The following is a 16,301-nucleotide window of genomic DNA, read 5'->3' as shown; positions in this document are numbered from 1 at the left end:
TATACCTAGCTCTGCACTGAAGCCTGGGAAAGATACTAATTTGTATACATGATTCCTGCCCTCAGGGAATGTGTTATCTAGTTGGAGAGAGAGGGGTATGTGTATGGATTCACACATGTATCTCATATCTGCACATGTATACAGACAGACACACATACAGACATACATATAAATTTGGTCCAGACCTATAATGTTGTCAGGGAACTCTCAGTATAGAAGCTCCCTCCACCATAGAAACTTCACAAATGCTAAAGAGCTGCCCAGCACATAGAGATCAAATGATTTACCAGGGCTCACATGACCTGTATGTATTAGAGTCAAGACTTAAAGCCACATTCAGAGACTCAGCCCTTTATCCACTATAACACAACACCTCTCACATAGAAGTTTTATGTATGTTCATATCTATGTGTTTATGGTACATATGTATATCTGTATGTATGTGTATACACACACACTCCCCAGCTGGTCAAGAATACATGATAGGCCTGGGACTTGAATTCTGAGCCCAGTGTCCTTTCTCCTGTGTCATGCTTTGTCTTGCCCCATATATGTAACTATTACATAGTTCTAAGACTTATGTAAAGAAATGCATGTACCAAGGTGTAGACTATATAGAAACATGCTGAAGGAACAAAGAGGGAAAAGGGAGTGAATTTTGGCAAGGTAGTCCAGGAGCATGTCAGTGGAGATGTAAGCCTCAGTCTGGACTTCCATCTTGAACTTGTGGCAAGCTCAACTTTGATTTTAAAATTTTATTCCTGCCCCAAGTAGAAGTCGGTCTTTAATGAATACATTGACTTTGTGGTTTTTCATCTTCAAATAAGTGTCTGCTGGGGGTTTGACTCTCTTGGTGTGTGTGTGGTAAGTTCTCTAACTGTGGTTCTCCAGGTTTCCTATAAACGACACACGTAGTATGCTCTAAGTGAACAGACCCCATTGGGATTGCTCCTTTGATACATACTAAGTGGGTTTCATGGCAGGGAAATGACAGGTCTGTGAAGAGCAGAAAACTCAAGAGTTAAGAGAAAAGCACTCCCTGAAATTAAGTAAACTCCCCCTACGGGAAAAGAGTCTGGGTACAATATGTTCATCTATCAAGTATTCCACGAGGCTGTCATACTCAGGAAGTTTTTGCTTTTATTAAATGAAGGGAAGACTTCGCCCTAAAAATATTTTCCAAGAGGTTTCTTACTTTAGGAGTTCGGGCTTTAAATATTTTCCTTCTTCCACCCTTTGCTAAAAATCCAAGTGACGCCCATTTGGGTGCCAAAAAATCTGCTGGGTTCAGGATCTTCTTGAGAGGATAGGTGACTGCTAAAATGGTAATATTCTCCAGCTGTCCCTGACCTCATCACTCTAATTCATCACCACCCAAGCCCTTTGGTGCTCTCTGCTCCCAAGACCTCAGGTAGCTCCCAGAATGGCCTGGTACCCAAGGGTCACACAGAATACAGGCGAAAGCAAAAACACAGGGAAAGCCAACCAAGAGCCACTCCAGTAGTAGAATGGACCAGTCTGACAAACATCAGTTCAGAGGCCTGGGCCCTCTTCACTTTTATTTGCTTCCTAGAAGGAAGGCTGGTAGCTGTTACTTTCCTGCTCCCTCAGCAGAAAGGGAACTGAGTGGTCATATAATTATGTCCCTGCACATTGGGAAACTGAGGCCCACAGTTGAAGTGATTTGCTCAATATCACATGGTATGGCCTTGACTAAAACCTGTCCATATCTTTTTTTTCTCTCAGTCCAGTAATTTTCCCACTATACCAAGGAATCCATTTTTTTTCCTTGTTAGCAAACTGAATTTGGGGGAGGGTAGGGTGGGAAGAGGACTAGGCCTATCATAGGAAAGAAGCACCAGAATTCTGCAGTTTCCAATTAAATTGTTCCCTTCTATCCTTTGTAGTCTGAAGATTATTTACCTTGGTAGAGGAAAGAGAAGCAAAATGAGAAATTTATGATGTTCTATGAATTAGCTATTGTTTTTAACTCATAAGCCCCGATCAGTGTTCCAATCTCTACTTTTATCTAACTCATTTTCCCTACTATACCTAACAATGCCATCTAAAAATTAGCATTCACTGATTTAGGTCATTCTGAAATTGATCACTCCTGACATTCTCTGAGGACCATACTAGTCTCTTTTTCTCTATTAGTTATCTGTAATTGTTTGGATCTCCTTTGCATGTCTTTTAAAATATCTAAGTTGGACCATCAGTTCCCTTTGCATATAAATTCATTTTATATGGTGCCCCCATCCCATACTCCCTTTAACACACACACACACACACACACACACACACACACATTCCTCCACAGAATCATTCATTTGTGTCTGTGATTAAGTAAATCTTTCTTGGGCCCATCCCTCTTTGCCCTGATTTTCCCTGTAGAATTTTTTCAGCTATATTAATCGATAAACATTTATTAAGCACCAACTATGTGCCAGGCATATTAGGGATATAAAAACAGACAAAAGGCAGTCTCTGCCCTCAAGGAACTTACAATCTAATGGGGAGACAACATGCCAACAAATATATACAAAGTAAGCTATGTACAGGTTATATAGAAAGTACTTAACAGAAGAAAGGCACTAGAATTAAGAGGGGTGGGAAAGACTTCTAGTAGAAGAAGGCATTTTGGACTTAAAGGAAGCCAGGGAGGTCAGTAAAGCAGAGCAGAGGAAGGAGAGCATTCCAGGCATTGGGGCAGCCACAGAAAATGTAAGTGGAGTTAGCAGGGTCCTAGCTCTCTTTTCTCTGAACTCTTTGAAGCCTGCTCTCCTAACACCTAGAGACTAGACCAGAGTGTCCTGAACTTTCTCCCTTCTTATCTAATCAAGAACTCTAAGATGGTTTGGTCATCACTTGCACCCTAGGTTCTCATCCTTTCTATTTCTCTAAGCCAGCACTTTTTAAACTGTAGGTTCCGACCCCATAGGGTCACCACCCACTGTTTAAGAAGCACTGAAGGGATCTCAGGTGGAAAAAGCTTAAGAAGCCCTGCTCTAAGCAGTTCCTCTTTATTACTCTTCCTAGAGACTATACTTTGATTCAGCCCTCCCCCACTCAAGTCCAAGTCAACTGCAAGTCATGTCATCATTCCCTGATGTCATGGTCCTCTTTGAGAATGAAGGACAAATACAACTTTGATTAATGCAGTCTCAGATTACATTAGCATTTTTGTCAGCCATACCATAATTTTGGCTCTTATTGAGCCTTCAAAATACTCAAAACACTGTTGTTGTTGTTGTTGTCATTTTTCACATAAACTCTTGTCTAACCATACCTCAGTGGGAGCTAGGCGGCTCTAGAGTGGATAGTGCCAGGCCTAGAGTCCAAATCTGACCTCAGACACTTCCTAGCTGTGTCACCCTGGGCAAGTCACTTAACCCTGTCTGCTTTAGTTTTCTCATCTGTAAAATGAACTGGAGAAGGAAATTGCCAACCACTCCAGTATCTTTGCCAAGAAAACCCCAAATGGGGTCACAAAGAGTCTGACATGACTGAAATGACTGAACAACAACAGCAGGCCTACCTTCTACCATTTTATCCTTGTGCAATTGAATTTTGTATGTAAGTGTAGGATCTTACATCTATTCCTTTTCAAAATCTACCTTGTTGATCACAAAACACCTGACTGAGATTAGCCTTAATGATGTAGTGATAATGGGGAGGATGTATGAGAAAGAGAAGAAGGGAAAGAGTTAGAAGTATTTACCAATATGGGTGAGATGTCTACTCTTACATGACCTTTTCCTTGACTATCCCCCAATCTCTTCTTCTCCATCTTTGTTATTTTGAGCCTTCAATTTTAGGGGAGCTCTGGTACCCCCGCTAAAATGCTGAGGGCCTGACCACTGACTTTAGTGCTCTAATTTACATAGAAGATGCTGTTTTCATTGCCCTCTTTTGTGAAATACAGACTATACAAATTCATCTATGTATATGTAGAAATTTCAGTCTAGAGCTTACAATATGCAAAGGAATTTGATCAACCAATTTACTCCTGTGTCCTGTCCTTAACAATGAACCCAAGGCCACAAGTTCCATCTCTAATCCTCCTCGACAACTATCTTAAATACTTGTTTGTGATTATAAGTGGGAACTACGTAAGGGAGAATATTTGACTGCAGCAGTATCAATTTGTGCCCATAACTAGAAATACAACTCACAGTTTTTGTCCAAGCCAATCCAATCTAAAAAACACTAATTAAGTGTTTGCTCTGTGTAAGACCCCATAGTGCTTCCTTCAACCATCACCTACTACATGAGCTCTTTCTTGATGCCCCTGGCTGCTAGGCTCCCCCATCCAAGTTTTTTGGTATTTAATTTGCTATTTACTTACATGTAGACAGGTTTTCTCCTTGAGAGAATATAAGTTTCTCTAAGTCAAGGACTATTTTTTCTTTGTCTCAGGATTCCCAGTGCCCAGCAACAGTACCCAGCACATAGTAGGTGCTTAATAAATTCATGGTTGATTTTAATCGATTTTTTTTATTTTCTAGGTCCTGGGGATCTAGACATAAAAATGAAATAGCCCTTGGCCTCAATCAGATCCAATAAGTAATTCTTAAGTACCTACTTATTGTTAAGTACCTGGCATTGGTGATACCATGATAAAAAAAAAATAATGTTCTCTGATTCTACTGAAGGAGAGATACCACTTATAGGGAAAGTTCAGTACAGAGGAATGTAAAGGCATTTCAAGGGGAGAAACTGCTATCTCTTACCAAAATCAGGAAAGGTCTTTGTTGGAGGTAGCCATGTAGTTGTGCTTTAGAGAAAATGAGGGGTGCTGCTAAGCTTAGGTGAAAATTGTTGTAAGGACTTGGTGTTTAGGAAAGTATCTAGGAAACTATGAATAGCTATAGATACTTAAAAGTGGCTAAAAAAGACCATTCTAACATCCATTGCTACTGTCACCCAACTCTGTAAGTTTATGGAGACATCCTACTGACAGTCTTGTTCAAGGGACATGTAGTTGCCTAGTGAACTGTAAGGCCGTTTTCTCCCTTATTTTAAGTAATGGTATTCTTTCATGGAAGGCAGTCACTTGTCTGCTTGTCCAGGACAAATAGCAAACTAGCTACAATCTCCCCTGGAGAGAACAAGCTACTAAAAGAATGTGTGTGTGTGTGTGTGTGTGTGTGTGTGTGTGTGTGAAGGGCCTGGAGTTGTCTTTTTTATGGGGGAAAAATTGAGATTTACACATAGCCATTTGAATGCCTTTTCTCTCATTGCCTTACCCTTTGCCTTCTTTCCATTTGGCAAAGGCATGTTGAGAAGACATGGCTGACATGTTCATCCCTCAATACTGCTTGCGTAGAATCATCAATGCTCAGGCCATTGGAACTGGAAGGGACTTTAGAGACCAATGAAACCAACCAAACCCTACATTTACAGATGGGAAACTGACACCTAGAGGGGTAGTGGGACTTGTCTAAGGTCACCAGATGAACTTGGACCCAGGTCTGGTGTTCCTGATACACTGCATGGAAAATCAAGTCCCTGGGGCATATTTCAGACCCATTATCATAACTCACATAATTTTCCAGAGTCCTTTAATGCTGGGGCCAAACAAAATTGTTCATTTTAAGAGAAGACAAGGGTTGAGTATCAACAAGATGCATTCAATAGAGAGCCAGCTCTGGAGTCACCTGGGTTCAAGTCTGGCCTCTGACACATACTATCTGACCCTGAACAAGTCACTTCATGAATCAGTGTTCTAGTTACTCTCCCAAGACTGTAAATGGCAGTATAACTGCTGGAATTGGCAGAAGGAACTCACTCACTGGGAGTTCCCTTCATCAATGAAACTTCAGTTCTAGATGAAAGGAAAGGGAGGGGAAGAAGGAAGGAAGAGAGAAAGAAAGAAAAAGAAAGGAAGGAAGGAAGGAAGGAAGGAAGGAAGGAAGGAAGGAAGAGAAAGGAAAGAAGGAAGGAAGGAAGGAAGAAAGAAAAACAATTCTGACCATGTCACCAAATTGGGCCATTGTCAACATGGGGAGATTTGTTGGGAGAAATTACTGAGAGGTTTTTTACCTCAACCCCACCCACCCCTGACCTGTGCCAGCTTGCTGGAGCTGCTATAGCCAGCTTCCTCCAAGCTGTCTCCAAAATCTCTCCAAGTCACATCTCTCCAAAATCTCTCTAGAGTCACATGCTCCAAAGGTTTCGTTTGGACTCTAACTCCAGGTTCCAGAGTGTCAGATTCCCTTAACCGGGAACCATAGGGATGAATTTCAAATCAGAGAAGTCCCTTCCTTTCCCATTTGCACTTACATGAAACTCACTGCCAGGGGGCTGAATCCTTTTTTGGATTTTCCATCTCTTGAAACATGTGTCTTTCTTATTTATCCTTCATTCTCAAGCTGCCTGATCAGCATCTGCCTGGGATTGTTCTGTTTCCCAGACTAGCCCTGTGGACACTTTGATAAGAAGGTTGGCCCATACAGTTCTTGTTGCACAGGGATTTACTCTGGCTTCACCTTTAGCATAGATTTCTAACCTTCTCTGGCAAAAAAAAAATGTAACCATTGTCCTCTCTTGCTGATTGGAAACATTTCCTTTTTCAAGTTAAAGTGTGTTAGAGTAACACCTTTGGGAGGATTTTTGTATTTACTGTTCTTCCTTTTCAGTGTGGTATTTCAAATGAGTCTAAGAAGGGATCTCCAAAACCTTGGGGCACTCGAGCCCATCAGACTTCATTTTTGGACTATAGAGTAACACCTGACTTGTCTGAAGCTCTATTTTTTTGGCAACCTCAACCTTTTGGAACACAGCCTACTTAGACACTCACTCAGAGCTTTAGTGACTCTTATTTAACATAAAATTCTAATGAGCTCATTCATCTGGTATCTCAGCCCCTAACAGATGAAAAATGGCAAATTAGAAGTGGGTAGAGGAGGTCCAGAGTAGTAGAGAAAGTAAAAATTAATAGTTCACCATCAAGGGGGGAGACAGAAATACTAAAAAGCAGACACAGAACAGTTTCACCACACAGTATGACGGATATTCATAATGAGGACCCTAACTCATCAAGAAAAGGTTAAATTATATTCAGAATCCTCTGTTTAACAAGGCAAGGTCATATGCACATGTAATAAAATTTTAGAAAAAGCGAAGGCCTAAACGATTATAATAGAAGTTTGGGCACTTAAAGGGCCTGGTATGTGAAGCCCCATTGATTGTGTGGGATACCTCAGATACAATGATATGACATAAATGAGGATTGTCATCCCCAACGATGAAAAGCATACATAGAAAATGGACTCCCTTTACGGGTTATGGAAAGTATGTCTAACTAAAAGAAAAGTTACCACGTTTTCAGTAAGAGGTATGCTTGCTTGAATAGTGAAGTTAACAGTTTGTTCATTTTTTTTTCATTTGTTTATGATTTAGGAAAAGGGGGGTGTGGGAAGGGCATGAGGAGTTGTGTGGATCCTATATTCACACCAACACATCAGCCTCTCATTTCAATTCACCTCAGCATTGCTTGAAATGCTTGTCAGCTAACACCGGGTTAAACAAGCATCCAGTCCTTAAGCGTGCACAGTAGTTAATGTGTGACTGCCTGAACTGAACAAGACATGCATGTAATAAAATGAAACTCCTTTGACTTCTCAGATTTTTCCCTTTTGTAGCAGAGGGGAGATTATATGGACAGAAGTAGAAACAAGTGCCTTTTAAAAAGGGTTTCATCTTTGTCTGCAACGAAAATTCCAGAAAGGCCTCCACACTCTGTTGGCGGGGACTTTCCCTATATCTCAGTCGAGCTGTATTCTGACAGTAGCGTTCAACCCCATGGCAGTCGTGTTTCCAAAAGCCTACACACACACACACACACACACACACACACACACACACACACACACACACACTCTGTCATAGCTTTCCTAGTAACTCTCATTTTCTAGAGTTAGACAGCAGGCCGGGAAGCCCAATCAGATTCCAGACCCAGACTGGCAAGAGGGCAGCCTGTAGGCACTCTGCAATCACCTGGGTCATATCTAGCCAACATTCTCATGTGGGAGCCGGGGAGGCCACTGTTTTGTTTTGTTTTATTTTGTTCTCTCTCTCTCTCTCTCTCTCTCTCTCTCTCTCTCTCTCTCTCTCTCTCTCTCTCTCTCTCTCTCTCTCTTCTGTGCAGTGGGCACAAAAATGACTGTCTGCCAGAGGAGATCAATATGAAACCATCTCTTTTATTGGGCTGCTGCCCAGACTCCCATTGCAACACTCAACCTAATTGGTTGTTTCCTGTTACCATGCGCGGCTCCATGTGGGGAAATGCCCTTTTAGCTCCCATGGCACACTGTACCATGCTACACTGTCAGTATCCAGAGGTTTCCTGTTTGAAATTGCCCGAGTTGCTTCTCTTGGAAGATCGAGACTTGGAAAAGAGGAAATTATATTGTTTCAACTGATTCCTTTTCTTGTCTTTCTTTTTCGTTTTTTTTCCATCTGCAGGTTACTGAAAAGTGCCTTTCCTGAAATCTCTACTACTTGGATTTCTCTCTAGGGCTGCCTCTCCCGAACCTCCACCCCCACCCACTCCTTTCCTTTAAAAAAATTTTGGAGTTGCTTTTAGTTCATATCCTGACGGCAACTCATCCATCCTTTTCCCCCCAGTACACATCATTTGCCCAGCCATTTTCCCTCCCTCGTCCTTTTTTTTTTTAAAAATCTAAACAGTTGCAACATCCTTGCGCTTGTTTGAACGCTTCCCAACCGTGATTTTTTTTCAAAGCCAGAAATAAGACAAAAAAAAAAGTTTTCTCCCCAAGGGCCAGGCCCCTCCACAAACCGAGGCGCTGCCAGCAACATATGCTTTTTGCAGAGAATAATTGAAACCATCTAAACTGGAAAGAGCATAGAATCCCTTGGAAAGCCTGCTAGTTCTTTCCAAGTAACTTGGGGCAGAGGCATAGTCCCCCCTCCCCCCAGTCGCTATTGGACCTCCTCCCAATGCACTTTTAGGAGCTGGCCTTGAATCTGATTTTCAGTTCTCCTGCTAAGATTTCCATTGTGCAATTGGCTTTATATTGAATTCTCATTCGAGTAGACCCAATTGGACTTAAACAAAAACCTAAGTGCTGACAAATCTCAAATTTTACCAAAGCAACGCGATTGGTTTCTTCACGGTTCACTTGAATTCATTTTTTTAACCCTTTTTAAAATTAGCAGGGACATTGTCCTTAAATAAAAACAACAACAAAAACCAAGAAAGAGTACAGTTGCTAGTTTCCCCTTTGTTTTAACAATGGCTGTCAACGTGTCTTTGGTTCGGGATACAAAATGGCTGACTCTAGAAGTATGTCGAGAGTTTCAGAGAGGTACTTGTTCTCGATCTGATGCAGAATGCAAGTTTGCCCATCCATCGAGGAGCTGCCATGTGGAAAATGGTCGTGTGATTGCCTGCTTTGATTCTCTTAAGGTGAGGCCCACTTGAACACGGGTGTGAGGGGAATGTCAATGCGTTGCCTTGCTATCTTGCTAAAATGTTGGATGGATAGAAATAGAAGATATGAATTCCTGTTACACACATACACAGTGATGTGAATTCAGTTATATGTCTTAAGTGCCTACTATGTTCCTCAAAGCAGCACATTGTAATAGGTAGCCAGCACCAGCATCAGCAAGACCTGGAGGGTTCACATCCTGCCTCTGGCACATGCTGGTTGCTGGCAGATGTGTAACTCTGGGCAAGTCATTTGACCTAAGAGTATAAGTTGCAAAACAGCTGCTAGTATACATTACTAAAGGGAATGTTCTCTCTGGGAGTCCTCTCCATTAATGAAATCACAAATCTGGTTGAAACACAAATGTGTTGGGCACTGGGGTTACAAAGACAAGACCAAAAGAGGCCTCAAGGAGATTATGTGCCAGTAAGGGATGGGGGAAGGGAGTGTGGGGCTGGACAGTGGGATGGAGAGGGAGTAGAGCAGTGTGTACATTGAAAAAGTCATACAAAATATATCAAATTTAAATACCAAGTGATTTTAGTGGTGGGGACCACTAACTGGGAGAATCAGAAAAGGTCTCTAGTAGGAGGTGACAAAAACTGAACCATGAAGGGAGCTAGAGGTGAGGAAAGAAGGTGCTCCAGGTGTAGGAGATAGCCTGTGCAAAGACCCAGAGGATGGATATGAAGTGTTTGAAGGATAACAAGAAAGCCAGTCTGGCCGGAATGTAGATTATTTGGGGGTAAAGGGATATTGGAAGAACCTATGTGAATACTATCTTTTCTCAGACAGGATGTGACTATGTATGTGTAGCATTATAGTGGTCCCCTAAACTTGGTAGAACTCTACCCTGCCAGACGTTTTGGACACTGGAAGAATCAGGAAGTTTCTTGCAATAGAATTGACTGACACCCAAGTAGAAACATGACTCTCCTATGGTTCCTTTTAATATCAAAAGTGAATTTCCTTAGGAGCATAAAATCACAGATTTAGAGCTAAAAAAGGGCATCTAGTCCAAGGCAGAAATTTTCCCAGTAAGAATACCAAGGCCCAGAGACAGTGACGTGCTGTAGATTGCAGAACTATTAAGTTCCTATGTCGATGTAGTCATTGACAGACATCCTGGAAGAGATGCTGACCTACCAAAGTCTAATAGGTTATCTGTGGCTTAGGAGTAGTTCCATTTTCAACCAGTATTTCATTTGACACTAAAAGAGTATAGGGTGAGAACCTTCTCATTGCAAGGATTTTTAAAAAATTGTTTCCATTTAAAAATCCAAGCCCAACTGTGTTTTTGAACCATTAAGTTAAATGCATTGTTAATGGCCATAAATAAAGGCCCGCTTGACATTCTTCCTGACTGGCTTGCTTAGCAGATGTCCTCGTTCCATGTGCACTCCCACTAAACATGTTGACCCATTTCCTATTTTGGAGTAAAGTACACCTCATATGGAAAGTCACGTTGCAGAGGGCAGGAAGCCTGAACTTCCATAAATGTTGTACGAGGTAGAGTGAGGTCTAATGCACAGTTTCTGGACAGAAGCTTAGAGTGAAAAAACATTGCACTGCTGTTTTCGCATCCTGTTCTGAATGATTCTGAAACCAAGGAGAGAGAGGATGATTATCAAAACATAGAAGCCAAAAATGTGGGTAATGAATCCCTGGTCTCTGGGGTGGAGGATGGGTTCTCCTCCCCCTTCTTCCTCTCTCTCTTCTCTCCTCTCCTCCCCTCTCCTCTGTCTCTTCTCTCTCCTTTCTTCTTTCTCTTCCACTCTCACTCTTCCTCTCTCTTTCCTCTCCTGTCTCTTCTCTCTCCTTTCTTCTTTTTCTCTTTCTCTGTTTCTGTCTTTTCCTTCCTTCTCTTTCTCTCCTTTTTTTCTTTCTCTTCTTCTTTCTTTTCTCTTCTTTTAAATTCTTCACTTTTAAATTCTGACCAATGAATTAGGAAAAGAACCTTATAGATTATGTCTGTTTCTTTAGACTCATGTGAAATGGAGTCATATGAATGGAAGTTCCCTTAAGACAGGGCCTGCTTCATTTCTGTCTTTCTGTCCCAATGCCTAGCTTAATGCTTGGCTCATAGTAGACACTTAATAAGTGCATGCCAATTGACTGACTAATATAAGAACTAAGCTTCTTCCATATGGTTTTGCTCGCATTATTAGTGGTGTGGCTTAGCAGATAGAGGATCAGCCTTAGAGTCAAGACAGCTGGGGGCCAAGTCCTCCCCCTGCCACATACCAGCTGGGTGACCATGGACAGTGCCCCCAGAAGAGTCACCAATCTGCAGCAGAGGAGGGTGTTTCCCACACAAAAGAAATCCTCGATTCATATCTCTACTTGCCCCACCAAAAAAAACCCCAAAAAACACAAAAAACAACCCCATGCACAAGCATTTTTTTTTTTCATTTCGTTCTAGCGGTACTGGATAATCAAGACATTATTTGCTCACATACCAAAAAACGTAATCTCATCAAATGAGTGACTCGTTGAGTAGCTGCTTTTGCACATTTCTTTGTTTCTCATTTCCTGATGGCAAACCATTTTCCGTCCAAGAACAAAATCTTTTTTTAATCAGAAAAAGTTGACTTTTCCTTGGCCTTGAAAATGTCTGAACACTGCTGCTAGTTAAAACAGACATGATAAATACAGAGCTTAACATGTTTACTTCATTTATGGAATATTTACTTATCAACAAAAATTACAAAAACACATTTTTTTGCATGGTATTCAGAGATATGGCTCTCGATCAGAGCCCACATGGTATGTTGGAAAGAACACAGGACCTGGAGTCAAAAGGTCTGGGTTTTAGTCCTAGCTTTCCAAGTTACTAGCTGGGTGACCCTGGGCAATTCACACAAACTCTCTAAGGCTCAAATTACCCTGTATGTTTAAAAAAGGAGGTGGGGGTGGGGAGAAGACTGTAATCCCTCAAAACTGTCCACCTGACAGGGTGGTTGTAAGTCTCAGGTGAGATCATTTGTGTGAAGGCATTCTGGAAATGTAGACTATTATTATGAAATAGGGCATTTTCTTTGTAATTCTTAGGAAATGTCCTTGGCTGTTCAGTTGTAGATAGACATTAACAGGTACTAAATCGTCTTTCAGACAGGGCTAATAAGAATGAATTATCACTTTAGGTGTTTAGGAGTAGTTGGTGAAAGTCTCCAAGAAGCAAATTTAAGCTTGATTTCAGGGAAAACTGTAACCCTTCCAGCTGTCCCAAAAACAGAATGGGCTGCCCACTGAGGTGTTAGCTTCCCTGACACTGGAGAGGCTGGATGACCACTTGTCATGGAGATTCTTGGCAGGGAGGTGAGGTGGGGATAGGGGTCAGAGCAGATGACTGCTGAAATCCCTTCCTATTCTGAGGTCACTATGATGATGTGAGTGACTTAGCATCCAACTTGGGGCTCTTGCACTAAGTCTACCTTCCACCTTAAGCACTTTGACCTTCACTTGGGGTTAGGGAAGGAAATACACGTGATCACCCAGTTCTTTGATTTGCCACTTTGCAAACATCTCCTTTGACCATTTCTCCCAATTATGGGAAAATAAATGCCAGAGAACAATCGTCTAGAAGAAAAGGAATATGGAAGCTGATAGTTGATAAAAAATATATACAGCCCTTTCGGTGTAAAGCTTGGTAAATGTTTAATCAAGTGAGTAAATAGATAACAGTAAATGAGTGATTAGGGGACCACTTGATCAGTGAAATAAGCTATCAGCTGCATCCAGACTTAAAAATAGCTTCTACAAATATGTGTTGCTGTTGTAATGCACAATTACATGAGGTGCAAGCAATAGGAGTGTTCTTCAACTTTGAAAATCACTCCTGTGCATGGTTTGGTTTGGTTTGATGATTTTCTTAATTAATCCCCACTTTCTTGGATAATTTTCATGAAAACACCAAAATGAAATATATTTAGAAAAAATAGCAAATAACTCTTCAATTTATTATTCAAATAATATAGTCCTCTGAATTTTTCCTGGACTATGTCTGTGTGAGGTATTTTCAGCCATACTGTATTTCCTATATCATGACTGCTTCATGATTGGCTTGAAAGTAATGCTGACTTTAGGGGCAAAATACCAATGCATGGGCATGTAAAACTAATCATTCAGTATGATTTGTGCGAATCTCTGCCCCATGATCAATGAGCAACACATCACAATGGCCATCACAGCAAGTGCAGTGTCCCTTGTGTATGTAAAGATGTATAATTGGAGCATCTTTTAAATTGATCCAAACCACACTCCTCCTTCCATATATGTTTAAATAATGGGAAGCAATCTTGTTATGAGTTCTTAGTCAACACCACACATGACCTGCATAGACTTCTGTGGGATTCCATTAGCGCTGAGTATTCTACCACTTGCTGATGGCTTAGTACTACAACACCGAGTATTCACCTGGCCTCTGTCCTGGGCTTGCCTCACAATGTAGGACCATTATAAGAACAGGAAGGTCAAAACTTGATGGTTGCTTAAATAAATACTGTAAACGAAGTACTCTATACACCAGCGCCTGGCAAAGTGTTTTATACGTAGTAGGTACCTAATGAATGCCTTTGAAATGAATGAATGAATCCCCGATTGCTAAATGTTCAGTGATCACTAACAAACCTGATACAGCCCTAAGATCAATTTCAGCCTTCACTAAAATAGAACCATTTCACATCATGCTGCAGCTTTTTGCCACTCAATTGCCGATTCTGCCCACCAGCAGTCATTTCTCCCACAAAGTTTTCTCTTGAGAACATTGCTTAACTCAATTGTATGCCAATTCCTTGTCATTACACAGTTTACCATTGATCCAGGCTCAGTGTTTTCAGCAAATGTCACTCCAAGTTAAACAGGTATTACCATTGTTTTCATCAAATCAGTTTCTATGACTGAGTCTTTTATAACCAAGATTATTATCTACTTGTCAATAATTTTTTTTTCTATTTGGACACTGCTGATGGAACACTCATCTTTTGCAAGAGCAGAATCTCACACATTTGGAAACAGGAGAAGCAGTGTGGGATAGTGGGCAGTAGCCTGGTCTTAAAGTCAGGAAAACCTGAGTTCAAATTCTGCCTCTGATATGTTAACTTTCTGCCTATGTACAAGTCCTGCACCTCTCAGTGCCCTCTGGCAACTGTCTAAAGCTAAGTTTAAAACAAGTTGTCAGTTTATGTTGATGGAAGGAATTTCCAAATTTGTAGGTTCCCAGAAGAATGAAATCATAGGCACTCTCCCACTGTCCCCCCAAAAGTAGTTTACACAAAAGAAAATCAGAATATTTTAGTCTTTGCATTTCTAGTTTTTGTGCCTTTCTTGGTTTGTTTTTGTTTTGGGTTTTTTTTTTTGCTTTTTGGAGGGCAATTGGGGTTAAGTGACTTGCCCAAGGTCACATGGCTAGTTTTTGTGTTAAGTGTCTGAGGCCGGATTTGAACTCAGGTCCTCCTGACTCCAGGGCTGGTGCTCTATTCACTGAACCACCTAGCCACACCTTTTGTGACTTTCTTAAGTAATAGAATGATAAGAAATATAACACACTTAGAATTAGAACAATAAATAATTTGGGAAAATGTGTTTTTTAAAAGTCTATGCTCGAACCATCAATTTTTGCTTATTAATAACTTTCTGGAGCACATCCTCTAAACTAGGCACCGTGAGAGATACAAAGTAGTATAGGACTCAACCTGTCCCCTCTAGGCCCCTCTTGTGTGGTTGGGGAAATTAGACTTAACTGCTACACTATTCCACAGGAGGCTGTAGCAGAAGGAGCCTTGTATTTAGAGTAAACAGAGCTGGCCTCAGCTCCTCACTCCATTGCTTATTGCCTATGTGACCTCAGGCAGATCTCCTCACCTCTCAGTTTCCTTGTCTGTAAAAATGATTAAGGTTGGACCAGGAAACCTGGAAGGTCCTTTCCCCTCCAAATCTCTGATTCTCTCCTTCTACGTCCAAAATGAACAGTCTAGATAGATGTGAGGTGAGGTTGGAGTTCAGATGAGATAGAGAATGTGCCCAGCTAACTCTAGGCTTTCCTAATCCATATTACCCAGATATCAATGAATTTCTGCTGCCTCATTAAGCAAGAAGGTGAATGTAGGCCCATGTGAGGTTTGATCTTTGTTGGTCCAATGGCAAGCAGCCACAGTGATTGTTAGGTCATGCTTCAGGCCCATTGAGAGAAGAATGTATACATGTACTGGGCTTGGCCATGACTACCCCTGTTAGTAGTGACTCCTTTGTAGTCCTAGGAATGATCAGATTCTCTCTCCGGGTCCCTACATCGGGCCTCCTGGATGTCATCTAGTGTGCCAAACATCAGAGCATGTGCATTAACAGTTGTCCCACTGAGACTTCCCTCCCACCTCAATGTTGATGCCATGGGCTTGGAGGGACTGCCACTTGCAGTTCTGATACAAGATTGTGTAGGAACATTGTTCTCTTCTCAAAGCATGGACACTAAGTATCCTTGAAGTTAACCAGTGCAAAAGGTAAACTAGTTTCAATGAGTTGATTGGTTCCAGAGCCATAGATATTTCTCAGAGTTTTAATGCCAATCTAGTTTTGTCATTTTTCTAAGATGGCTGCCCTCTGAGCTTTGTCCCCAGAAGAATAGGAGAAGCAAGCATCTGGTTAAAGTCTTTTCTTACACCATCTCCATATGTCAGTTGTAGTGCTCTCCTAAAAAGGGCTGGTGCTCTGTCTTCCAGGAAAGATACGTAACTCCAGTTTTTCCAGTTTGACAAATGAACAATAGTTATGTCTGTGCCTAGGAGCTCCTTCCCAGCAGAATCCTCCTCTCATGCCTTCCCAGAACCAAGGGATTGGGTGTTA

At 41.4% G+C, this 16,301-nt stretch overlaps 1 protein-coding gene across 16 annotated transcripts in view; it reads left to right on the top strand.

Moving 5' to 3' along the window:
• MBNL3 (muscleblind like splicing regulator 3) overlaps window positions 1–16,301 on the top strand; it is a 163,643-nt gene that overhangs the window by 59,612 nt on the left and 87,730 nt on the right. For all 16 annotated transcript variants that reach the window (XM_069074085.1, XM_069074092.1, XM_069074093.1 and 13 more), the window contains one exon: window positions 8,470–9,436. In XM_069074085.1, the coding sequence (XP_068930186.1) occupies window positions 9,263–9,436 (174 nt within the window). In that variant the 5' untranslated portion in view covers window positions 8,470–9,262. The remainder of the gene's footprint in view (window positions 1–8,469; window positions 9,437–16,301) is intronic.

Source organism: Petaurus breviceps, unplaced genomic scaffold (assembly GCF_028583685.1).
Source record: "Petaurus breviceps papuanus isolate PSGF00001 unplaced genomic scaffold, PetGlider_PUasm1.0 90881, whole genome shotgun sequence".
Taxonomy (NCBI): Eukaryota; Metazoa; Chordata; class Mammalia; order Diprotodontia; family Petauridae; genus Petaurus; species Petaurus breviceps.
This window is presented reverse-complemented; position numbering and strand designations above follow the sequence as displayed.